Source organism: Xiphophorus hellerii, chromosome 3 (genome assembly GCF_003331165.1).
Source record: "Xiphophorus hellerii strain 12219 chromosome 3, Xiphophorus_hellerii-4.1, whole genome shotgun sequence".
Lineage (NCBI taxonomy): Eukaryota > Metazoa > Chordata > Actinopteri > Cyprinodontiformes > Poeciliidae > Xiphophorus > Xiphophorus hellerii.
This window is the reverse complement of record NC_045674.1, coordinates 8273538-8299269: the sequence shown is the minus strand read 5'-3', so window position 1 is coordinate 8299269 and position 25732 is coordinate 8273538. Positions and strand designations below refer to the sequence as shown.

At 38.3% G+C, this 25732-nt stretch overlaps 1 protein-coding gene across 4 annotated transcripts; it reads left to right on the top strand.

Annotated features, from left to right (window-relative positions):
* Positions 1 to 605: 605 nt before the first annotated feature.
* Positions 606 to 20778, top strand: LOC116717555 (polycomb protein SCMH1). Of its 4 annotated transcripts, none has more exons than XM_032559028.1 (17): positions 606 to 729; positions 1290 to 1409; positions 2450 to 2515; positions 2715 to 2792; positions 2966 to 3039; positions 3135 to 3369; positions 3808 to 3896; positions 4690 to 4933; positions 11162 to 11406; positions 11932 to 12141; positions 12756 to 12882; positions 15582 to 15782; positions 15997 to 16167; positions 17279 to 17401; positions 18322 to 18441; positions 18993 to 19120; positions 19253 to 20778. In XM_032559028.1, the coding sequence occupies exons 3-17, from the start codon at positions 2491 to 2493 to the stop codon at positions 19370 to 19372; spliced, it is 2190 nt and encodes a 729-aa protein (XP_032414919.1). In that variant the 5' UTR covers positions 606 to 729; positions 1290 to 1409; positions 2450 to 2490; the 3' UTR covers positions 19373 to 20778. The 4 variants fall into 4 exon arrangements, with proteins under 4 accessions (XP_032414919.1, XP_032414916.1, XP_032414918.1 ...); XM_032559025.1 differs by having other exon boundaries at positions 4687 to 4933; XM_032559027.1 differs by having other exon boundaries at positions 669 to 687; positions 4687 to 4933.
* The last annotated feature ends 4954 nt before the right edge of the window (positions 20779 to 25732 follow it).

Here is a 25732-nt window from a genome sequence, read left to right as displayed (position 1 = left end):
TAATCAAATATTCACATAGCCATTTAATTGCCATGTATTCCTTACTCCAATAAGGAATACCTTACTCCAATTGGAATATGTGACTATTAGATAGCTGTGGCTATTGAATGGTTTAAAATACACAACTTAGGCATTAGAAAAATACTGTTGCTCATCTCAGGAAAAGTTAATAAATGAAAACAATTTGTTCAGTTTCACATTGTCTATTTTTTACGCAATAAGTCTAATAATATAAAGTATATAAAAAAAATACACATAAATTCTACATCATCACTGGAAAGCAACATCAAATAAATAGTAAGCCCATACTTGTGTATACTTGTATCAGAGTTGATGCTTGTTAATCACCATTAATCAGTTCACACTTCGAGTTTTAATCTGAAAAATGAGCCTGACTCTAATGCAGACTCTAATTTATTGTTGATTACAGACAGACAGACAGACAGACAGACAGATAGACAGATAGATAGATAGATAGATAGATAGATAGATAGATAGATAGATAGATAGATAGATAGATAGATAGATAGATAGATAGATAGATCTGTATTATATTGTATGGCCGCTAGTAGGCGTTGTTCTGCAGTTTGTTGCTGCAGTCTCACCGTCCGCCTGCCTGCCCGTCCAAGTAGAAATGCTGGCAAAACACCCCCTCCTCATCTTGTTGAAAAAAATGGCGGACAAGCGGTAAATCTACGTTTGAAATACATTTCTACCTTACAAAGCAAGGTAAACTTCCCCGGACCAACCGACGGGCGTCTCGCTTCAGATTCCGCTCAGGGTCGAGTCCGGACTACCGTTGGATGAACTCAGCGGTCCCGCTGGGCTCCGGTTTTGCTAATGCTAATATTTGCCATCGGGTCAGGGAGCTAGCATGCTAGGCTAGCTTCCAGTGCAGTGGGCATGTCTGGTTGCATGTGTTTAGCGTATCCTGTAGGATGTTGCGTGTCCACTAACTGCATGCATGTTGTATTTCATTCACTACTTGTTTTAATTTCAAATATTACACTACCTGTAATGCAGAGCACTTCGCATGTTTTTGCTGCTAAATGAAAATATTATGAAAAAATAGCACAGGAGAAAACGAAGGAGGGGGTTCCCATGTGTTTGGCTTTGTGTTGGGGACGGATCTGGATTTATTTATGAGAATATAAGCTGCGACAGTGTGGCTGTTTACAACAGCGTACAGTCCGTCAGATGTAGAAGCCAGACAGGTAAATCAGCAGGACCCCTGTGTTAGCATCAGGGGGGACGAGTGTCTAACGCCAGTCTTCCTGTCGCTTCTCCAGCTTTGAAAACAAGGAGCGGGGTCGCTTTAATTCGGACGCCATCCCCCTTGGCGGAGGAAAAAGGCGCATTTCTATTGAAAGGGGAAGAGAGAGGCTGTCCAACGGTTATGAAGTTTTAAGGTAAGCTTGTTTATAAGACTTGCACAATTTAACGGAAACTGAATCCTTTGTCAAAGCATATTATTCAGGCTTAGTTAATTAATGAAAGCATTCATACAGCGATTATGTTTTTACTGGAAACAATCAAAGATTTGCTAGATTATTAACTGGTTTTGCTTTGTTTCTCTTATTTAGTTTTTAACCTATAGTAATGCTGTGACTGCTGCATAGATTGCTATTGTTATATTTTGATGGGTATGTTTGTTATACTATTAAGCTTACAGTAGGATGGTGAGTTTATTGATGAGCTTGTCCAGTTTAACCCTGACCTGCTCCTATGATGACGGGCAGGGCGTTGACTGGATTCAAAACATGCTGCTCACTGATTTTAAGTGTTGTTAACCTTTCATCTTTTGCAATCTTAATTCTATTCTTGTCTCCCTTACATACTTTAATAACCTGTTAAATAATCTTAATTTTAAACTACTGTCCTTACATTTAGGAGTAGAGATGCACCAATCTGGATTTGCTGGCCAATACCAATTTCTGGATCTCTTTACTGTTTGATCAGCTGCTTCTGATTTTGATGCATTTCATTTTCAATGAGGATGATATCTAATAAAAGAGCAACCTCCACTGTAGTTTTGAATCTGTTTGGAAATAAAAAAAAAGTATAGAATCATCTCCATTTATATATATCAAAACATGTCCAACTGTCTTTATTTTTATTAAACTCAGAAGGTGCATCAAAGTACATACTAATGATTCACACACTGGGACACTGTTGGTGGAACTCGATGCACTATTATGTCCTTTTGCATATTAGTCAGTATCATGCTGGGTTAAAATAGCTAAGAGCATCATGTCACTAAAACAAAGGCACCATCAAGTTATTGAGCTTTAAGATTAAAAATTATATTCACACTGTAATGCTTATTTCGTGTTTTTTAATGGGATAACTGTCATCACTGTCTTAATTTTCTTTTAGATACACAGATTTCCTAAATGTATAGTATTATTATGAATTATTTTGTTTATATGAGATTATTTTGTCTTTCCAGAGGAGAACACTGGTGTGTTAGCTGGTCTAAATTGTTGGAGCATGAGGAAACCTGTGCCACAAAAAGGTAGGAGTCTGGAAACCATACGCAGCAGTAAATCTTTCTTCTCATTCTTGATAGTTCACTTTTATGTTACTCTTTAAGAATAGAATTAGGATGTTAAAATCATCCCCAGATGATACGTTGAGCAGGGATATTTGGCAGTTATTGCAAGACACAAATGAGGAATTAAAAAAGAGATTGTTTTGCAACCCTGCCTTTGCAGCTCTAGAATGGAAAGATGCCCGAATTATCAAGCATGCTCGGAGTGGACGGCCCTCCCGGGTGCCCTCACAGTACCAAGGTACCAATAACCTGGACAAGTCACTGCTTTAAAAATGATGTTCTGTTATTTATGTCATTTAATAATTATAGCTGCAATTTTTATATTGATCATAGAAACCCCAAGCCTGTTATGTTATGTTTCTGGTCTGACATGCAGTAGATTTACCCTCATACTTGCAACTTTTTCTGCAGCAGGGCACTTCAGCTGGGAGAAATACTTGAAAGAAACGGGTTCTACTGCCGCTCCTTCTTCATGTTTCAAACAGGTGATCACAGCTTTTCAATTTTAGCTCAAATTTCTCCTTTCGCCACTGTAGAGTTTTAGCGCTTTTTACCTGGCCCATCTGTCATCACCACACAGAGTCTGACTCCTCCACTTAACGAGTTCAAGGTTGGGATGAAGCTGGAAGCCCAGGACCCCAGGAACACCACGTCCACCTGCATCGCCACAGTGGTTGGCCTGACGGGCTCACGACTGCGACTGCGCCTCGACGGGTCGGACAATAAGAACGACTTTTGGCGCCTGGTGGATTCCTCGGAGATCCAACCGATTGGCAGCTGTGAAAAAAGCGGAGGCATGCTCCAGCCACCACTAGGTGAGAGGAAAACATGCACAGGCTTCTTACTTTGTCTTAGCAAGGCTTTCTGTAGTTTGTCCTCTAGAGGTCAGTAACTGCATTATGTTTCTGCATGTCAATATTTTTATGTCGCATTTTCGAATGCTCTAGTTATTTCTGTATTAATTCAGAAAAAAAACATAATCTTTAGTGTGTTTTTTTTTGTACTTTTGAAAAGTAGTTAAAAAAATTTTCCTTCTTTTATCTATGAGAAGAATAAGTGAAGTCTGACAGTTTTGTGACCAATTTTCTTTGTCAGGATATTTATCAATTCACAAGCAGGAGAACTATTTACATATTTCTGGGCTGATTAAAGTAAAAACATTTATTTCCTGTTGAGTTATCATTTCTGCCTACCTGTGGTTTGTAACACAGATTTAATCATTCAGTCCTAAATCAAACGACTATCTCTTTCAGGTTTCCGTCTCAATGCGTCTTCCTGGCCCATGTTTCTGCTGAAGACATTAAATGGGGCTGAAATGGCTCCCTCTCGCATTTTTCACAAGGTACTTGTACAAAGTTAAAAAACCTGTTCAGAAAAAACATACTTGATTATGTGTGGAGGGTAAAATAAACATGTTTAGTTATTATTTGGCTACTCTCTTATTGATAGAAACACAAAAAACTGCAAGTCCCGCCAAAGTTTGGATTGGGGCAGCTCTGGGAAATTAGCTGCTGACTGGAACGTGTTTACAGTGAATTTAGAGGAAACATATAGGTGTGAGATGCCATTAAGGAGGAGACTTTATTTATTGCAACATGTTGAAACATGCAGTTCATTTAGTCTGCAGGATAGCGAGATGAAGCAAGACTTTTAATCTCTGTTGAAACTTGCTAGATTTGGAAATACTGACAGCCATTTGGAGATGTCAGTTAAGTTAGGCTCTATATTCTATAGGAAATGCACACAGTGTCTGCAGTTCTGTGAGTTATGCTAAAATTGCTAATATAAGAGGTTAATGACTGTAAAAATATCAACTATAATTTTCTCTGTTTCAGATATCAGCAAAACTCTGTTTATAGCAACTGCTCTCACACATCATCATGTTGCCTCTGCCTCTAATACAAATAATTACAGCAAAAGGACTATAAAACTTTTTTTATTTTTATACATGTGTATAAAAATAGTCTCATTGCTGTTTAAGCTCTTAAATAGAATTTGCTAAAATGTGCATAAGAAGGTCAAATCTTTCACAAAAGAACGGAGCACAAGTTTCTCCATCTCTATCACAGCAGATATATTCTTTGCACCCAATAATCAACATCTGACTCCCTTTGTGCCTCTATCTTCCCCAGCAGGAGCCTCCCGCTCCAGAGCAAAACTCTTTCCAGGTGGGAATGAAGCTGGAGGCGGTGGATCGGAAAAATCCACACTTTATCTGCCCGGGGACGGTCGGCGCATTGCGTGGAGTTGAGGTGCTGGTCACCTTTGACGGATGGCGTGGAGCCTTTGATTACTACTGTCGCTATGACTCGCGGGACATATTCCCAGTTGGCTGGTGTGCCCTCACTGGAGACAACCTTCAACCGCCTGGCACCAAAGGTTTGGACCCCAGCTGTTGCGTAGTTTGCATAATTTAGTTGTTTTATTTTTACGACTAGTAGGAACATTAAGAGAGAGAATTGTCTTTTCACCAATATTGAAGCCATTGTGGACTGTTATGTCTTAAAGTGTTAAAGTTGGACCAGAATGTGGGATTTCTTTCCACCAAACTGTTTCCAGTGCTAAAGTAGTGCTGCTGTTTCTTGCTAAACTCCAATTTATTTCTGCTGGTACCGATAAATTGGTGCTGTTTCACTCACTGAGCCAAAGGGAAAAAAAGCACTGTGATCAGAAACCAGAAGAAGGCTCACAGAGTGGACACATACCTCCATCCGTCCTCTATTGTCATTTATCCCTGCAGGGCCACAGTGGGGTGGTGTCTTATCTCCAGTGGTGGAGAAGGAACCACCAATCACATAACTTTAAGCACCAAGCAATAAAGGACAAAAGGAGTTTAATAAAGCTGAACTTGGCACAGGAATACTTCATATTTCTGCTTTTTCTTTTTTTTAATTGCTATCACCTATCATATAGTTTAAGATGGCCAATGTGCAGCATGAAGCTGTGGTTACAGTCACTGTGTTGTATCCATCAACACAGTTTCTGACTCTGTTGTCTTGTGATATCCCAGGTAGGGATATTAAGGACAATTTTAAATACTGTGTATAACTATCAAAGAACAGCGAGGCATAACTGGTAATGTTTGAGAACACTGCCAGCTGATTAGCATGGTTAATAAAATAAGATATTTTGTAATCTGAGAAATAATGAGATTTGTGTGGAAGACTCTCATCCTAGCACCGCAGTCCTCTACACTGTCTCTGAGAAACCAAACCTGTTGTGTAAAACCAGTAAAGAACTGGCCGCAGCAGCGGCAATGGTTTGGTTTTGATTTATTTTTGTTGCTGTTTTTAGTTTTACTTTTTACTCAAATGAGGAGGGATTCGACTCTGCAGAACCTCTGGATAAACATTTAAGAATGTCTTTATTAGACAAAAGGTCTTGCTTTTTTGTATTATTTATTTACATTTTCAGTTATATCAAAAATGAAATGGAAAAACATCTGCATTGGTGAGAGTTGCATGGTATGGTCAGTATGTTGGGAACTGTACTAAACCAAAACACCTGGCTTTCCATTGAATGCCTGAAGCAGGAACTACTGAAGTGTTCCACTTGTTTACAAAAATTAATTTTACTGTTGTTGTTGATATTTGCACTTTAAACCGGAAAAGAAATATGACTGAACAAAATGCATCTTTTGTACTAAAACTGCTGATATCTTGTTATGTACTTCTTAATTTGTAAGTTGTTAACATCATACTTTTCCATCCATGCATTTAAACATCTAAAAAAAGGGAAATACAAAATAATTCCAGACATCCGGCAATCAGTTGGCCAGATATAAGAATTGATAATCAGCAATAGTCTTTAGAACCAAAAATCTAAAGTCAGTATTGGCCAGAAAAAGCACAATCGTTGCATCTCTGAATATTTTTCTAGCAGTTCTCCTTTTTTGCTCATTAAACCACTCCCACGAGCCAATCTGAGGCATGTGCATGGCCTCTATGGCAGCTAAAAACAGAACAGTGTTAATGGGGCTCCAAATCTGCCAAACCCATTCGCTCACCACGTCCTCCTACAGCAACTTTGTTCCCCTTAAAAATGTGCTTTAGTCTAAAAATGTCTGTAACTATTAACAGGGAGCATGAACACAGCAGTGAGAAGGTTCAGATATCCTGATTTCTCTTTGACTTGCTTTGTGTCGGTAAGCTTTCTAAAATATGTTTGTCATGCTTTAAGCCAGGAGTCTGTCTAACTGGAATTCTGCCTTTACAATTTTAGCACCATACAGCCTCGTCTCATTGCGGTTTATACTCTTTTGGGTCTGCTTTTCATCTAAAGGAGCATGTTTACAACACCTATGACATCTAACTTCATAAGTTATTTTTATTGTTTGCTTAAGTGGGAAATCTTGGTTTTTAAAGCTGTAACATTTCAGAAGTGGCAGCCATGTTATTTTTTTTTCTTTTTAGCTCAAGACATGAGATTCAGTTAGGAGTTGAAACAAGAGCAAAGCTGTTTGTTGTGCAGGAAACTTCATAGGAAGTAGCGAGACCAGGGTTGTCTGCCACAAGGTCAGCCCTTCTCATCTGTAGAGTCCCTCACATTTGAAGGAGGGAAAGAAAGGAGGGGAATGTGGAGGCTGAGCTCTTTCTGTGGACTGCTAGAGTTTTATGAAGGTCTGGCGGCCACCCAGCTGGCAGACTGGACTGTGACGTGGTTGAAACGAGGCTGGGTGCCCCTCCACAGGCCCCTCTCCCTTTGACGCTCTGGCATCCAGAGTCTGATTAAACACCTTGGAAAGAGTTTCCTTTAGCAGAGTGACAGGAAGCAGAGAGAAAAGACAGACCTTGAAAGATGAATTGTTTACATTGTTACTAGATGGAGGGAAGGGAGAAAAAAAGAGGGGTGGATCACCAAGGAGCGGAAGGAGGAGTATTGCAGAGGAGGCGAGGGAAAAGAGGATCGGACATCAAGAGAGGGTGAATCTGAGGACATCAGCGCAGGCAGCCTCAAACTTTGGGGTTTTGTGTTTGAGCTGTGGGGTGAGTTAATTTAATAAAATTATAACTGCAGTGGTGAGAAATTAAAATCATCTTTATTGGAAGTAACGTTGCTGTAATATGATGCTGGCAGTGGTGTCATTGTAAACTCAGTGAACTCAAAGGAGGGGGAAGACAGGAGCTTGCTTGTATAATGCATTCATTTGACTGTATTTACAACAACTGCAATTGATTGTAACCTCAAGCTCTTTACACTTTTAAATATGCTACCAAGAGTTCGTCGAATCAGTTTGGGATCAATCAGGTGATTTTCTCCCAGCCGAGCTGCTAGTCCCTCCTGAGACGTAGCAGCAGCCTGCAGACGACCGTTGCATTGATCGCCGCTGCTGCTGTGTGAAAGTGTTTATTAAATACAACCCCACGGGCCAAGACCTGTGCTAATGAATGTGGCCATATCTCTCACAAATCTGCCAGTGGTCGATTCAGGGTGAACACCGCTACATTTTTGTTTGTGCAGCGTGTGTGTGCGAGCGTGTATGTGTTAAAACCCGCAGGTGCATTTAAAAGCAGAAATCTTCACTACACTTTAACTTCCTTTTTTGTCTGTGGTTGTTTTTGCATGCACAGCACACATTCCTGAACTTTCCTGATGGCAAAGTGCATCGCTTGCTTGGCTTGTTTTAAGCTTTTAATGTTGTTGGCTCTCTTTAATGTTTGACCGTGTGGTTGTTCTCTCAGAGGTTGATGTGAGTTTTACCACCATCAGAGGAACAGTGTTTTTACAGAGGAGTTTTGGAGGAAACAGCTGACTGAATTTTTTTGGCTGTTAATATTTAATTGTAAGATTTAAAAGGCGATTGTGCATTTCAGGTTTTAGTTGTATCCATCTCTAACTTAAATGCAGTTATAAACCTTTTTTGTTCGACATATTCTCATTTTTAGTTTCAGATTTCCAATGCTTAGCTGATGACTGGAATCAGTTTTAAGTTGTACTGCATGTCATTAGTGAGCAGCAAGTATAATCAGGAAACCTAACAAATCATGTTCCAAAAACTATATTTCAAACAACTGAACTGCAATAAATATTAGTCTTTTAATTAGCACCAGTATCAGGCTGTATGCCATGAATAATTTGGCTGATGCCTGCTTGTTATTGAACAATCAGGCATTTACATTGCCTGGATGTAAATTTATTAAGAAACTACAGTTAAGTTGTATCCATAGATGTAGCCAGTAAAACTGTTATTCATTAACTGGAATCTGTTTGGAAACGCAACAAAAAACAGAAAGACATGAGCACCGTTTTGTTGAGTAGTTCTATGCTGCAAATCATATTGTTATCATGACATTTACCAATATTATTGCACATTGTGTGTTTTGCCAATGTTTAGCCCTGCCAAATAATGCAACAAAACTAGGCGTGCACCGATTGCTATTTTCACCGATCGTTAAAAACTCTGACCTGCTGACTCTGATTTTGGACTATGCTGTATGCTATACACCAGGGGTGGGCAACTCCAGGCCTCGAGGGCCGGTCTCCTGCAACTTTTAGATGCATCTCTACTTCAACACACCTGAGTCAAATAATGAGGTCATTAGCAGGACTCTGGAAAACTTGACTGCACTTGGGAGGTGATTCAGCTGTTGGATTCAAGTGTGTTAGAGACGTCTAAGAGTTGCAGGACATCGGCCCTCAAGGACCAGGATTACCCACCCCTGCTATACACCTTCAATGTTCCAATATTATTTTTATTGAAAAACTTCTAACAATACCTGTGAAGCAACACAAAGTTGTTTTAACTGCACAAGTCATCTCGAGTATAAATAAAAGGTTTACAGCAGGGGTGCCCTAAGTCGGTCCGTGAGGGCCGGCATCCTGCATGTTTTTGTTCTCTCCCTGGTGGTAGTAACAACCTTTTCAGCATGTCAATGTTCTTAGGCCTTGTAATGAGCCATCATTTGATCCAGGTGCGTTAAACCAGAGAGAGAACTAAAACATGCAGGATGCCGGACTTCTAGGACCGACTTTGGGCACCACTGGTTTAGAGCCAGTGGTGCCTGGCTCTAAATTAACTACCGTATTTTCCACACTATAAGGCTCACCTAAAAACCTTCAATTTTCTCAAAAGCCGAGAGTGCGCCTTATAATCCGGTGCGCCTTATATATGGACCAATATTGAGCCACAACAGGTCTCGCAACTACGGTAGGCAGCCGCCGACTTCATTTTCCCCCGTAGAAGAAGAAGCGCGCGGTGCACGCTGGGTTTTGTGTAAGGACCCCAAAATGGCTCCTATTAAGAGACACGCTTACGACGCAGAGTTTAAACTCAAGGCGATCAGTCACGCAGTAGAACACGGGAATAGAGCAGCAGCGAGAGAATTTAACATGAACGAATGAATGGTGCGGAAGTGGAGGAAGCAACAGCTGTTTATTCATTTTGGGAATGAACGGAGTTTTCAGAACGCTGGTTTGTAATCTATTAATAAAGTTTGACTGACCTATCTGACTGTTTTGTTGACATTCCCTTTAGCGCAGTTTAATCTAATGGATGCATAACGTAACCCCAGCCTCTACTGTAGCGTCTATTCTATGCGCCTTATAATGCGGTGCGCCTTATATATGAAAAAAGTTTTAAAATAGGCCATTCATTGAAGGTGCGCCTTATAATGTGGTGCGCCTTATAGTGCGGAAAATACGGTACTCTATTTAGTAGTTTGTTTATTTAAACTAATAAATTAACTACTAAACTAAGGGATCTGAAAATTAGCTAAATATAGTGAAAGGGTTGCTAAGTTGGCAACAGTGGGGTGACTATTGTTAAAATGTGTGCTCTTGTGTTGCTTTTTTTCTTTACGCTCACCTTTCTACTTTCCCAATGTCAAGAACTCTACAGTTTGAAGTGTACTTTGTCATTCCTGAAGCAGCCCCAAGAGAGGGAAGCTATCTGAGTTTGTTTGACCTCTGAGTAACACTGCTGAACAAGTTCAGGTGTTTTGAAAAACATTTTGTTCTGAAAACAAAACAAAAAAGTAGAGAAGACGTACTATGTAGAATGAACATGTGAAATTTCATGGAAAGTATGCTGACCCTTTTATTTTCTTCTCTATTTTTTTTCTTTGTTAAAAAGGTTAGATAAAGACTATGGTTTCTGTTTATCAGTACAGCGTAGTCCAAATTACAGACAAATGAGCAGAAAGCTAAGTGCAGATCAGAAGCAAATGTGTAAGATGCTATGAAACCCAACTACACACACTTAAAGGTATATAGGACTTTAGCTGGTTTGTTCCTACATTTTCATCCACAGATGTACTGGAGAAATTCCTGTGGGAAAATCTAAGCTTGCAACCAATATTACTTCCTCTTGGAATATCTCTGAAAAGTTTTAGGAACAAAGTACATGTCTGTAATGGTGCCTGGGCTGCTGCTTAATTCAGAAAACACAAAGAGCTTTTGTGTCATTCCGTTTTGTATGGGGGGCTTTCATCTTCATCACATATAAGTTAAATTGAAGAAATTTGGACTTTTATATCATTCTGTTTTGCATTCATCATTTGCAGGAGACAACCAGATTGAGACAGTCTCGGATACAGCGAGTGTACATATCAGTGATAGGAGTTTTATTCAAACTGTACATTGTGTGCTTATCAATCTCTTCCGGTTCAGCTGTGCTGCCAAAGAGCCTCGGGACACCGACAGAAGGTAGTGTGGAAACCCCAGCAATGAATCCCACCCCGACGGTGGGCAGACCTCCAGGTCAGAGAGGTCGGAAACCCGGCCGCAGGAAAACAAAAATCACGGGACCCTGGAGCCAAAAGTCTTCTACGTTGGTATCGCAGAGCATCCAGCCAGGAAAGGATTTGGAGCCCATCAAGATCCCCAAAAAACGAGGTCCTAAGCCAGGCAGCAAGGTAGGCAAGAGTCGGGCAGTACATGGTTCTGCATCTGTGTTGGAGCAGTGAGCCATAAAGACATTGAGCTATTGTAGCATGTTGCTAGCCGCTCTTGGGAGCACATGGATGTTTGTAAGGGTCGACTTCAACCCCTATTCCATCTTGATTGCATGTAGATCAAAGAATGAAAGAATAGCCTGAAAAGGGCTTTTTGTTATTTGTTAAATTATGTTGTTGATGAGAAGATAACAATGTGATTGGGTTATTTTAAACATTTGGTAAGGGTTACATTTTTCTGTTAATGACTAAAAGCGTAAGGCTTTCCTTCCAGTTTTGGACTGTGAAAATCAGACTACCCTCTGAAGTGAAGGCTTCTGGTTTGGTTTTAATGATCATTAAGATGAGCCGAGCATGTCCATGTTTTGTCATGTTTCTGAAGCAACTGCAATGATGTTGCGTTTTTTATTGTGTTACTTTTTTTAAATTATTTTTTATTATGTTAGTAAGTAAGTTCTTGCTCTGACCTCTCCACTGTATTTGCAGCTGGGATGGGGAAAGCGAGATGGCTGGTTTGAGGACTCTCTGACCGGTCCGGGACGGCCAGTAGCTGGACCAGGGAGAACCAGAGGCAGACTGCTTGCTAGTTGGGCTCAGAGGATCGCTCTGCAGCAGGCCCAGGCCCAAGCCCAGGCAGAACCAGAACCAGAACCAATCAAGATTCCAAAGAAACGAGGGCCCAAACCTGGCAGCAAGGTATTTATCCAGAAACATTAACGCAAGTAGATCACTAGGATCTAAGATTATAGATTTTTTAAGGGTAAATGGCTATAAAAAAAATAGGGTAGTCATTTTTTAAGAGTATTGTATAAAGCATGTGATCATGTACCTAACAAAAAAGTATACGTTTACATATTTAAATGTTGGTTGCGTCAGGAATCTGTCACAGCTTTCACATTTATTATTATTAACTTTCCCGGAAGTTGAATATTGCCATCACTTTATTAATCAAAGCAAAGGCTTAACTTAAATTGTTAGATTGTTTTGATTTATATCTTGTTGGAAACTAATATATGAACATTTTCAATTGGAAAAGTTAGCAGTAGTTTATGGTCCAATCTGACATAGTTTTGCTAAAATATCGTAGAAATTTAAATTACAAATTTCAATGTATTTTATTCAGATTTTACATGATGCACCAGCTTAAAATAGTGCATATTTGTGAATTGGGAGGAAAATGACAAGTTTTCTAATTTAGTTTGAGAAGTAAATCTCTTACTAGTGGGGTGTTTATTTGAATGAATTTTCTCATTAAATAATCCTCTGGTAATTCATCACTTAAGGGTTGTAATTTTTGTATGTTCATACAGAGAAAACCACGAGTTCTTCCTAATCCAGTCCCAACGTCTCCCACCAGCAGCACTCCAGAGCCGGACACCAGTACTGTACCCCAAGACAACGCAACTATTCCCAACTCTGCACTTCAGGCTCCCACTGGTAACAAAAAAAAAAAAAAAAAAAAAATAGCCATGGGTCCAGCTAAAATTTATTTTTAGCATTTAGTTTTGTTGTTGAATATTAAGTGCATTTCAGATGAGCTCAGTGTGACATCTTTCTGCTTTTGTTTACATGCACACTATCAGTTACTTTGTGTTGTCTTAGCATAATTTAATGAACTAGTTGACAAGTTTTGTAATAAGTTGGTGGAGAAGAGCTGGAATATAACACCCACATGTCCATATAATACCCTAGTAAAATATCCAGGGTTGTGTTTTACTAGAGGTGTAACGGTACATCTAATCTACCAAAAATTAGATTAGTACATATCCTGTTCTGCATTCCTGTACAGGATATGCTGTTTTGTTCACACATGTACCAAACAAATACAGTGTTGTTTTACACCTGAACACATGCAGGAAATGTTTATGTGTGCAACTAAGTCCGCAATGTAGCACAACTCCAAAAAGAGACACTAAAACAGGGGTTGCACTGATATGAACATTTGGGCCAATATTGATATCTGACATTAATATATTGGTGTTGCAATCTATAGCTGATATTGAAAAATACCCAACCACACTGCTAATCACTGCTACATGACCAAACAAAATTCATACAGGACCAACTGTTTCTGATGTGTTAAAACATGACTAATATCGGCCGATACTCATGTCAGTGCTGCTTTATGTGCAGCCTTAACCAGAACTAAAGGGAGAGGATTCTGCCACTACACTCTACTATTTGGGAACATTAAGATTTCTCATGCAGCTACAGTGGAGAAAGGAATGACTTTTGTTACGCCCCCGCAGGGTTTCCCCCAGAAAACTTGCTAAGCCCTGTGGTCGGGGCGCCGTGGTGGTCCACCGTGTTTTGTACTAAAAGGTGTTAAGTAGACAGGGAAAGTAAAAATGTTAAGGGGTAATTATATGTTACGGAAAGACATCTCCAGTGAAACAATATTTAAACCCACAATTAGTCTTAAAAACAACAAATCAAAAAACACAATTAAAATGAATATTAATTATTTGCACTTTTGTTTAATCCAAATTAAGTCAGCAGCTCCATAAGGTCCCCAGGCCTTCAGGGGCCCATAAATGCTAATATTTTAACACAGACCACAGATACAACATTTGTTTATTGAGATGATCAATGCTGCTGAATTTTATTCAATGGTTTCAGCATACATAAATTAAAAGATTTTAAATTGTTTAACATTTATATGTAAGATTTTAAGGAGCTGGCAAGTTTACTTTGTAAAAGTTCAAAGAACAATATTCATAGTTAAATTGTTTTGTTACCATAGCAACAATCTGATGCTGTGAGTTTAATCTTTGAGTTTGAGCTCTGTTTGCCCACAAATACAAACTAGTAAACTGCGATTATAAACTATTGCTCTTTAAGTAGGCCAATTAAACTACTCCCCTTCTCCCAGACTTCACTAAATCTAACACACAAGCTGTTAGAGATGCTGATGTTTTTAGCAGCAAGAAGGGCCCCTAAGTCAAATTCTGCTCAAGGCCTCAGACAGCCTTGGACCGGCCCTGCATGAGTTAAATCTGCTGCACTGCGCAGAGATGCTCAACAAACAGGAGATTTAATTTAATGCTGCTAATGTGGCTTTAGTAGCTCTTCCATTTCATGTCTGTTGAGTTTTTAACAAAGGGGCACAGAAACTATTTTGGTTGGTCCAGTTTATGGGACGAGTTTCCCAGATCTCTGCGCAGCCGCGCACATTAACTCCGCCTGAGTGGACAAAGCATTTGATATGGTTTGATGCCTCGTAACCGGAAAAATAATCCTAAAAATAATAATACAATAATATAAAACCAGTGTGATGCGTGACTACGAGGCGAACGCGATAGCTTCTCACCGGACTGAACCTGCATGATGAGGTTAGCGCTGGTTCGTTAACCGCTAACGCTCCAACCTACTGGGACCACATACATAAACTTTATCAGCGCAGGCAGAGCCGGGCGCTGGGCAGCGTGTTGAGATGGAAAAGCTGCACAAAATTCTTTGTCCACAAATATAAATCGTTCTCACCACTCCCTCGACACACCTCTGAAAACGCCACTACAAGTTATTCCTGCGGTTCATGTAGAGCTGCGCAACCAGAGCTAACGCGGTGGGGTTTAAACTCATACCTTGATCAAAAACTCTGGAAAGAAACATAATTCCTCACAGGGGATTGATGTAAGTATTCATACAGGTCAGCCTGTGTCCAGTTAGGGTGAAAGGAGGCGTGCGGGAGCCGCGCTGAGATAAACTTAAGACATCCAGCTGCTGCAGCGCGCGAGGTAATGCGCAGAGGTGAAAGTGGTGTGATTGGTCCGGCTTTAAATGCATAAACTATAAACATATCTTTTAGGAATAAATCTGTTCCACCAGTGAAACGCTCAAAGCAACAGAGTCGCTTGCAATCCGGCTTAAAAAGAAAGGGGAAAAAAAAGCGTTTTTTTTAATTTATTATTATTTTTCTAAAAGCATAAACAAGAAAGGCTTAGCCTGGCGGTGGGGCTCATAAAGCATGGCGGGCCACCAGGCCTATAATATTCTGGGGGAAACCCGGCACTGCATGTTACAAAGAAACTTGTTTTGATATAGATTATCTACAGTAATACCTTTATACACTTGTAAAAAGTTTTGATTTATTGGTTAATAAAACAAGTTTTCTGTATTTGTTTTCTTTCCTGAAGTTTGTGTTTATCTAAATAAGTACGGTAAGGTGGGACCTCACCTAGACCAGCGGCGCATTCAGCAGCTGCCGGACCACTTTGGCCCGGGCCGAGCCTCCTCAGTGCTGCAGCAGTGCGTCCAGGCCTGCGTGGACTCTGCCCACAACCAGGCTACAGTCTTCTCCTGCCTCAAGTCGGGACAAGGAGGCGAGGTCATTTCAGGTGTGGACTGAACATTGAAAAAGGAACGCATTTTTCATCTCTAAACCAGTGTTGTACTTCAATCAAAGCAGATTGCAGTGCTTAAGTTGAGGACCTGTTTAAAAAAATGGAGGGAAAATGAGGGAATGTTTGGCATATAAATATTAAATTGAGATGTTAAAAATAAATTAGTGATTTGCCACAACCACCTACCATATTGTTTGTTTTTTTTCAGCCTTCTTTGACCAGCAGCAGCACACTCTGACCCTTCCCACTGTCAGCAGTGTCACATACGTCCTCCGTTTCTTGGAAAAACTCTGTCACAACCTTCACTGCGATGCTCTGTTTGGCAGCCAGCCTGTGGCCAGAGGAAGTGTTCACTATGACAGCCACTCATACTCTGCAGGTCAGATCCATTGTTCTCCCATCATGGCCGCTCATTTGCATCATACAGTGCTTTAGGCTTTAATTTAGTGTCTAGACTTCAATAAAAAAAATATCAAAGCTGTAACCACAGGGCATATTTTTCAGATAAGAGCTTGAAAGTCTGTCAGTATGCGGACAGATAGGACAACAGCTTTTAGCTCTTGATAGAAAACAATTTTTTAAGCCTAGCTCTTAGTTTCTGAAGCAGGAGACCAAATCTTCCAATAATTTTATGTCCCCGTGATTAATGGAAACCACTAAGAGAACATGTTAGGAGCAGAATTTATCAAATGATGATATCAAAACAGAGAGGAGGGGGGAATTAATGCTTTTTATTTTATGTGCAGTGAGATGCACCTTTATTCAACATTTTGAGCCATTTGGCGCTACAAATGGCTACAACAATACTTTCAGAAATAACCGAGCATGTTTTTATAGCAGCTATAATGTTGTTAGAACATTATATTTGCTGTCTGAAACATATTCAACTGTGTTGAGCCACAAAACAATGATTAGAAACTCCAGGTTAACAAAATATAAGTTTGGTAATGAACAGTTTCATACCATTAATAGACTGATTAAAAACAGAATTTAAATTGTTTTTGCTTCATGTTGGTTTGTCATGTGGAATATCGCCACATGCCATTATTTATGTTCATCTCATCACTAGGTGGGTTGCACCAGCTGGAATTTTCCCAATTTCAATTTAACTGCATGTCAGATTTTCTTTAGTCGGGAAGCTTCAATTGTCCTGACAGTAATGCATTAAAAATAATTATATTTTTTCCAATTTATGTTGTTTGTCTTAGTCTGCTCTAATTGCATATAACTCGTATTGAAAGCCTGGTCACTGTATAAACATCTGCCCTAAATGAGTAGCCACTAGATCACTAAGTGTTTTTCTCTGGCCTTGCCCAGGTTGTTTTTGCCTCCCTACATTCTTCCCTAAATGAGGAGCCTGTTTTTGTTTTTGTTGTTTTTTTTTTCCACCATGCTTTATGCCATCTGGTCAGCTCATTTATATCATTATAGCAACTTTTTTATAACTCTGAATTAGCAGTTGATCTGTGCTCCATATGTGCTGATTTCAGAGAGGAGAAGTTTTGGAGACACCCTGACTGCGGGCCCAGGCAAAGGCACAAAGCGCTTCCAACAGGACTTCAACGGTCCTCTAACTTCCAAACTAGCTAAACTCCCCAGGCACTCCACTGACGGTATGCAAGACTTATTGTTATAGTCATTTAGTCTAGCAGGGGACTTTCTATTTGTTAATTTAGTGTGGCAGTCCATGTGAAACACTGTTATCACTTACTGTATATATTAATAAGAGTGTGCATTTTTTGTGAAAGAAATTGGAGTTTACATTTTAAAATGATTCATACTTGGTTGTGTGTGGTCAATTATCAAAGCCGATATAAACGTTTTTAAAAATGAGGGCATAATTATGTTGACGTCAATTCTTTCTGTTCTGTAGGCTTAATTTTCATAAGATAAATAAATAAATCCCTATTTCTACAAAGGTTGTGGTTTCTAACATAATAGAAAATTAAAGCAGATTTGATTGAATAAATCTTCTTGGTTATTGATTATTTTGTATTTTTAAATGTTAATTGAGAGCTTTGTGTTCTCAAAACACAGAAAGAAATGAATTAAGGCTCAGTAGTGGTCATACTTCCCTACAATCTTTTTTTTAAATGTTTTGCTGCCTTTTTTTGTTAGAATTTGTACATTTACGATGGATGGAGCTTCTCCGAAAATTAGGTTTATGCATATTAAATGGCTCTAAAGTATCAGTTCAGCACATTTTATGTAAAGATTTTAATTCAAAAATGACTGCTTTGACTGGTCCAGTAAAGCTTTAAATAATCATATAAAAGGAGGTAGTTAAATCATAGCTCATAGCTTGGTAGAAAGTGGTATTAAATTTTGGAGCAAGAGGTTAATCATTTAATCATCTTTCAATTTCCTTAGACTTTAATTAAGCTAATGGAATACTTGAAGAGATTTCTATAAAGGGGTAATAACCCCTTATAAGGTCCTTGTTCTTTTACTTAAGGCCATAACACACACTTAAACCCCTGAAAGTTGGAGCAGTATCACTGTTAAAATCTTTTGACTTTTGTTTTTTGCGCAGGTGAGAATAATGTTTCAGCATTGGAGCACTTAAAAAAGATCCCACTTTCCCCAAACTCTCCAAGTCTGACGCCTCGCCTCAGATCTCCCTCCAATCTGCTGCATCATAACAGCTCTGCAGGTGGAACGATCTGGAAAACATTCTGCCTGTCTAGTTTTCAGAGATTGTCTTATATCATACTTGTGTGCGAATGATCAGAAATCAAATCAATGTGCTGCATTTGTTTTTGTATTGCTTCTGATATCTGTATGTTTCTGTATGCACTTTAAACAATCTTATTGTACAATCTAAAAATCATGTATTTTTAAGAAACAGAATATGAATTTTTTATGTGCCAGAAACCATAATCATCAGAGTAAAAATAAATAAGTGCTTCTGATATTACCCTTTGTAATAAATCTACGTAAATGACACGAGTTTCTTTTTTTTTTTTTATTAAGCAACTGAAATAAATATACTTTTCAATGATTTTCAAATTGGCATGTAACAGATGTGTGAAATGTGGCTTGAGCTGCCTGTCTCTCTCTCCCCTTTCTAATTGAATAATAATACATGTAAAACATGTTTTTTTATGAAAAAATTAATAATAATAATTGTTGGATTTTTAAAAATACAAATTTCAGACCTAACCTTCCTTGTCTTAATTTTGTATTTTTTTATCTCTTTTTCAGGCAGTTTTCGGGAGAGCCCCAGACCCAGCGGTCAGGACCCAAATTTGTGGACTGTCGAGGAAGTCATGCAGTACATTCGAGATATTGACCCAGTTCTGGCTCCTCACGCTGATCTCTTCAGAAAACACGTATGCATTCTTTTATCAAAGTTAGCCTTTTTTCATTGTAATTATTTTTAATCCTTCCCATAGAAATGAGTATCAATCATGCATTTCTGAAGTACTTAAAGTGGTTTGTGTGGTTTTCTCCCTTTGTTGCAGGAGATTGATGGTAAAGCCCTTCTGTTGCTGCGCAGCGACGTAATGATGAAATACATGGGTCTGAAGCTTGGGCCCGCTCTCAAACTAACCTTCCACATCGACAAGCTTAAACGAGCTTAAAGAGGCTGAAACCAGCCGCAGCCTCCAAAAGGACTTCCGTCTTACCCCGTCTCCCTTTTCTAGTGTCGGGATACCATGCACTTCATAAAGGATATATACTGATGTAGCAATTTTCATCTGACCATCGTATGTCTGGTCTTCATGTTCTTCTTTTTCCTCATCTAATGAGGAATGTTTTTGTGTAGCACAATCCAACTCACAGGCAGCACGGTTATGTACAGTCATTTGGGTAAAAATATCCATTTCAATATAGTCGAGGAAAATCAAAGTCCAATCCTTGATTCAGTAGTTTATGGAACCAGAGTTGGAATTATGTGGTTTTGCTCATATGCTATTTTTTTAATTTTCAACCTATTTCATCATGTTGCTGTGCATGATGGCTAAATGCCCACAGTTTGGACACATCTCTGCAAAGTTGTTTTGTTTCAAATTTAGTGCTGCAATCTTCCTCTTTAGACATAAGTTTTCTTCTGGCAACTTTTCCAGATAATCTGTATTTATTCAGTTATATTTTAACTCTAATAATTAATGTGTGACTTAAGGTCTCAGTGTAAAAGGCTGGGTTTCAGATTGTTTGCAAAAAACCATTATAACCTTTATGAGACTGATGAACGGCCACATCAGTTTCTATGAAGTTATTTCCGTTTTTTTTTTTTTCAGCTTTAGATATTTTTTATATTCACTGGTTATGATTAAATCATAAAGTACATTTCATTTTTCAGCTTTCCCTCTTAAAACCTTTGGAAGCAAGGAAGGTGTTCTCAATTTTGCAGTTGTCTGTATTGATAGTCAAGAAAACTTACTCAATATTTAATCATTTCAGTTTAACTTGAAATCTCCTGTGACTGTTTTTTAAAAAAAAAAAAAAAAAAGTTTAAGGGTTTTTTAGCCTGTTTCCACAATGATACACGTAACCTGTACATTTTCATATTTTGTACTTCTATAATGTATTTTTCAATATTAATTGTTGGGTTATTTGAAAAAGTCAAAAACCCTAAAAAAAAAAAAAAAAGAGTAGAAACACTACAGGCATCCCAATAATTGGGAATTTTGCTATTAGTCTCAGTTTGAGGCACAACTTTTACATTTACAAGATTAATCTTGTTGGAGGGGAAAAAAATCATTTTATGAAAGGAGAATGATTAACTTTTATTCCAGATTTGCAGTTTTATTCTCTTTTCTACATGTTGTTTACAATGCTGTTATTTGTACTTTTCTCATTTTTATACTTCGTTAGTGCTCCTACGGGACGAGACGCGTCATACTTAGCATGTTAATAAATTTATAATTCCATTTGTTTTCTGTTTGACCTGCAATGTCAACATGATATGTAATTGTCTGTTTATATTCTTAAGTTTGTCTCAAAAATGTTCAGTTATTTAAATTAAAGTATATGCTCACATTGATTGGTGGTTTGATAAAGATTTCTTATTGCCAATATTACAAATAAAATAAAGTCAGGCAAAGTTTTTTTTTTTCTTTAATCCAAGTTACTAGTTTAATATAGTGTAACAACATAGCCCACCGACAGAGGGCAGTACAGATCTGTTTTTTGTTTTCTATGGTAAGTCATGCTTTGTCACTGACATGCTCTACCTTGGGTGCCCATCTCCATCTGGTAGTCTCAGCTTGATGTTCTGATATTTTTACACCATGTAACTGCTTCATGCGGTTGTCTCCATTATCAGGGCTTCAACTGCATTGCTCCTAAGTTATTTCATTAATTCTCTGCTATTTAAAGCTTCCCCTCAGGCTCGTTTCAAGATAGAGAAAATAATTGGAGTCTAAGGTGCTTTTTAAAAAGAAAAAAGTTCAATTTCCTTGTTTTTATACACATTTTTTACAACTATGCCCTCCACCTGAGTGAAGACTTACTTTAATTCTAAGTTTATAGGGTTTATGAGATTTCAGGCAGGTCTCCAGCTAGCCTTTCCTATTAAAGATTAGAGTGAAAATAAGAAAATTAAAGTTTTACATGCTGAAAGGTTGCAGACAGTTTGTCAGTTTTGACTACAGGCTATTATGCAACTTTGACATTCAAACTGGATTGCTAGTTCAGCTTGTCAGCTTCATATTATAAATTTAAGACCAGTTAAGCCTTTAGCAATCCATTGTTGCTGTATTTCTTTGGGCTAATTTTTATTTAGAAATTGAAGTTTAGATCTGTATAGAAAATATTTTGCTTCTAAAAATGCACTTGCATGGTTTTTAAGAGTATTTGTTAACAAAGCTGCATCAATTGTTCATGTCTAAAGAGCTCAACTGGACAGTGAGAGGTTATAATGAATTAAACTAATCAATTCTGGGCCAGTTAGTTACTCTGGGAAGGATCCCACTGCAGATCTAACTCCTCAGGCTGCCATGCCTGCAGGAAATCAGATTTAAGCACAACTAGATTTCTTTTTTCTCTCCAATCAATTAACTCATCCTTCTAAAAATAATAAAAAGGCCAGACATATGCAATCATGCTCCTTAATTGGTATTCATGATAGACTCAGGACTCATTTAAATTATTTAATTGCTTGTTATGCCAATTGTGGATGGTTTTCTAATTATCATTTTTTAGACCCTCAGCAAAAAGGTATTAACAGCCCTGCTTACTTTTATTGATTAACCTTGGGCTAAATGTCCTGAAGTGGTTGATTGGTTGATTGCTTTGAACTGGCAATTATATACATTAGATTGTCTTCCAGAACCATTCATACCCCTTGAATCTTTACACATCTTATGTTGCAACTACAGAAACTAAATAAATAGTTTTCAAAATATTTACAAAAGCAAAAGTTTGAAAATGCAACATGCGTTTGTATTTTGCTCCCCGATAATCATGAATAAAATCTAGTTTGAGAAGTCACCTAATTTACTAATGGAGCTTTTCAACATCACATAGCTCACCAACAAGCCCAGCAAGAAGGAGAATAATTTGAGAAGCAGCCAACGGACCTATGGCAGCTCTAGAGGATTCACAGAGATCCACATCTCATGTGGTACAATATGTGAACAGGACAATTATTATTTGTACTCTTTACAAGTCTGGCCTTTATGAAAGCATAAAAAGATGAAATCCTTTGAAATGTCCATTTACAGTGTGCCACAAGCCATGTCGAGAACATTAAACAAGTGAAAGAAGGTGGTCGGATCAGAATTCAACATTTTCACTGTGACAAGTGGTAGCATCATGCTCTGGAGATAGTTTTCTTCAGCAGAGTCGGGGAAACTGGGTGGTGCAAAACACAGGAAAAGTAGAAATTAAGGCAAAGGTTCACCTTCCAGCAGGAAAGCAAACCTAAATGTGCAATCAGAGCTAAAATGGAATGGTTTAGATAAAAACACATTTGTTTAGTGGCCAATTCAAAGTCCATACCTAAATCTTGTTGAGAATGTGTGGCAAGACTTAAAATTTGCTCATCACAAATAGTATTTCATCCAATCTGATAAAGCTTAATCAACTTTGCACAAAGAAGACATACCAAGACTCAACAGAGATATTGATGTCTGAAAACATATATGTGCCTCACTTTTCTAAATTGAGGGGTATAATATGTTTCTAAGTTGAGTTAGCTGAACAGAAAAGTACACCAGGTCCTAGATATCAAGCCAATGCATAGACTCCACCCATAATCTGCATAAAAGCATTCTTGCAATTGTAGGGTAGATTTTGTCCATAGATGACTAAATGATCACTGAAAACGTGGCCAAAGAATAACTTCCAGTGAAGCAACTCTGTGCAAACAGAAGACTTCAACCACACCCGCTGAGTCAAAACAGGAAAGCGTACCGCATAATGTTGAAAACAGTGACCAAGGCTGTTACAGTGAGGAGCATGAATGCGTGTCTGTGTGTACGTGAGCGTATGACACACACACACACAATCTGTGCTGTGTTTGTTATGCTCTAGCACATGTGACGAGCTCAGAGCTCGTGGTTGATGCATGCGCTTGTTGATGTGTAATAGTAGCCAGTGTTTTGTGCTTTTTATAGAAGTAACAGCTCCTTGTGGTGTCTGTTGTTTTTGTGAAGATTGTAAATTCAGGTTTCAGGTTAGTTCCCAACATTACATTGGAATTTTTTTTTTCTTTAGTCAGCTGCCACTCTTCTTTCATTTGGTTCTTGTCATCAGATAGTGGTACTCTGGGGAAATCCTGCCCTTAGTATTTACCATTATTGTTCTACAGAGCTCCTTCAACCATCACCGTTATTGCCCCATAAGTCAGACACTCTATGAAACAGCAAAACAGTTTCACTATATATCAAAGGAAGTCTTGTGGGCTTGCAGTTCAGTCATAACTGTGGCAAAGATAAACGACTTTCTCAGGTCTTTACATTGCCATATTTTTCTTTCCTCAACAAGTCTGACATGTTGTGTTCTGAAGATAGCTGGGAGTTTCAGGGCCAAAATTAAAAAAATCAGATGCCAATTATCCTATCTTCAGTTGAGAATCCAGTGGGTGCAAATGCCACAGTGTTCTTCCAGTTTCAGAAGGTTTTCAAGTTCTTTGAGCAATTTATCATTGTGCTGTTTTTCAGGCTTATATGAAAAATAACACAATGGTGCAATGGAGCGCCATACTTTTCAATTACGCTGCTAATCTGTCTGAAGTGGCTGTTGTATGTTAATTAGAAATAATATTCAACTGTCTTTATAAATTAATGTTCATATTGTCAAATTTTCAATAGTTTTTTTGATGTTTTTGTCCATACAATTGGTTCAGATAATTATAGAAGTTTTAACACCAAAGATTGGTGTAAACCCAAAAAGCCATTTGCAAATGAAGATTCTATTTATTAAGAGGAATAATAATAACCAAACCAACCTTGCCCTGTGTGAAAATATGATTGAATCCTAAAAACCTTTTTGGGTGGGTCACCAAAAGAGACAATCCAATCAAGTATTTGTGATAAATGCCATTGCATCTTTTAAATAGCTGTGGAGAAATTTTAGCTCACTCTTCTTTGCACACTTATTTGAATACAGCCACGGCATTGTGTTTCTGTGGATGAATGAGTTGTTTAATGTCCAGACTTTGAAATTTTGTGTGCATGTTTATGTGTGTGGTTGGTTTGTTTTGAGTCGCTCAGGTGTACTTTGGTTCATTGACCTGCTGCATAACTCAAGTACAGGTCAGCTGTAGGCAGCAGACTGTTGACAGGGTTTACAGGTGGAAGACAGAATTTATTGTTTACAGCCATCAATCTTCAATTTGCAAACCGGTCCCAGATCATCACATTACCACCATCGTGTTTGACTGTTGATTTAATGTCTTATGGCACATCTTCCATAAAGTGTGATGTTTTTCTTGTCAGTTCATAGAATATTTCCCTGAAAGTCTGAGAAATTAACAGGATGTTTAGATATTTTAGCAAATGTGAGATGAGACTTTATTGTGTGTGTTTCTTCTTTTCTTTTTTTTCGGACTCCCATGGGTATAGCTTGGCTCAGTTTCTTTCTTGTGGAATCATGAACAATAAACACACCTTAATTGAGGCTAGTGAAGGTACTTTGAGTTCTTTTGTGATGTCCTGGATGAGTCACTGATGTTCTCTTCAAATAGCTTTTATAGACCAGTCAGTTTTGGAAAGATTCACCGCTGTTCCATGTTTTCTCACTTTGCAGATGATGTCTCTCACTATAGTTTCCTAGCTATCCTAAAATCTTTTAGCCAGCTCTGTAACCCTTTGCAGCCCAATAGATATCAAAGACTTTGTTTCTCATCTGTTCTTGAATTTCTTTAGATCTGGGCTTGGTGTGTTGTTGTTTTTTTTTTTTTTTTAGATCTTTTAACTAATTCACGTCAGACAGGTTTTATTTGGGTCATTTCTTGATCCTGCAGGTCTGGCAGTAATGAGACCTGGGTGCGGCTCATAAATTTTAACTCCCAAGAGTACCAAGAGTTTCAAAAATTGTTGGACCAATGGTTAATCAGAGTCAAATCATTATCTTTAAGGGAGGATAATTACTTTTTCATGTAGGGTCGATTGGTGTGGATAGCGTTATTCTGTAAATATATGAAATCGATATTTTGAACTGCATTTTGTGTTTTCTCAGATTACCTTAGTCTGATATTAACATCTGATTAACGTTACTTATCATTAAAGAATGACAACACAACAACCGGAAGAAATTTGTGAGAGAGCTATTTTTCCTTGAGTATTAGACATTTCATTTAAGCAAAATGAATCAGAGGTCTAGCCCGAAAAAGATTTTGCAGCCATGTTTGCGAAAACATGCTTCTGGTATTAGATTTGTTTTATTTAAAACCCTGAACATGGCTTATTTAAAGCAGAAAAAGTACTTTTAAAAAGTCTTAAACAACCCCTTATTTATATCAGCTTTCAAAGGTACTGGAATTGTTTTAAAAC

What these genes read in the sequence shown, in the direction of transcription:
- LOC116717555 (XM_032559025.1), top strand. Translation starts at nt 2,491, where the DNA reads ATGAGGAAACCTGTGCCACAAAAAG. An exon ending in TGCACTTCAGGCTCCCACTG is followed by an intron (nt 12,883 to 15,581) that starts GTAACAAAAAAA and finishes TCTTTCCTGAAG; the next exon opens with TTTGTGTTTATCTAAATAAG. An exon ending in GCATCATAACAGCTCTGCAG is followed by an intron (nt 18,442 to 18,992) that starts GTGGAACGATCT and finishes TCTCTTTTTCAG; the next exon opens with GCAGTTTTCGGGAGAGCCCC.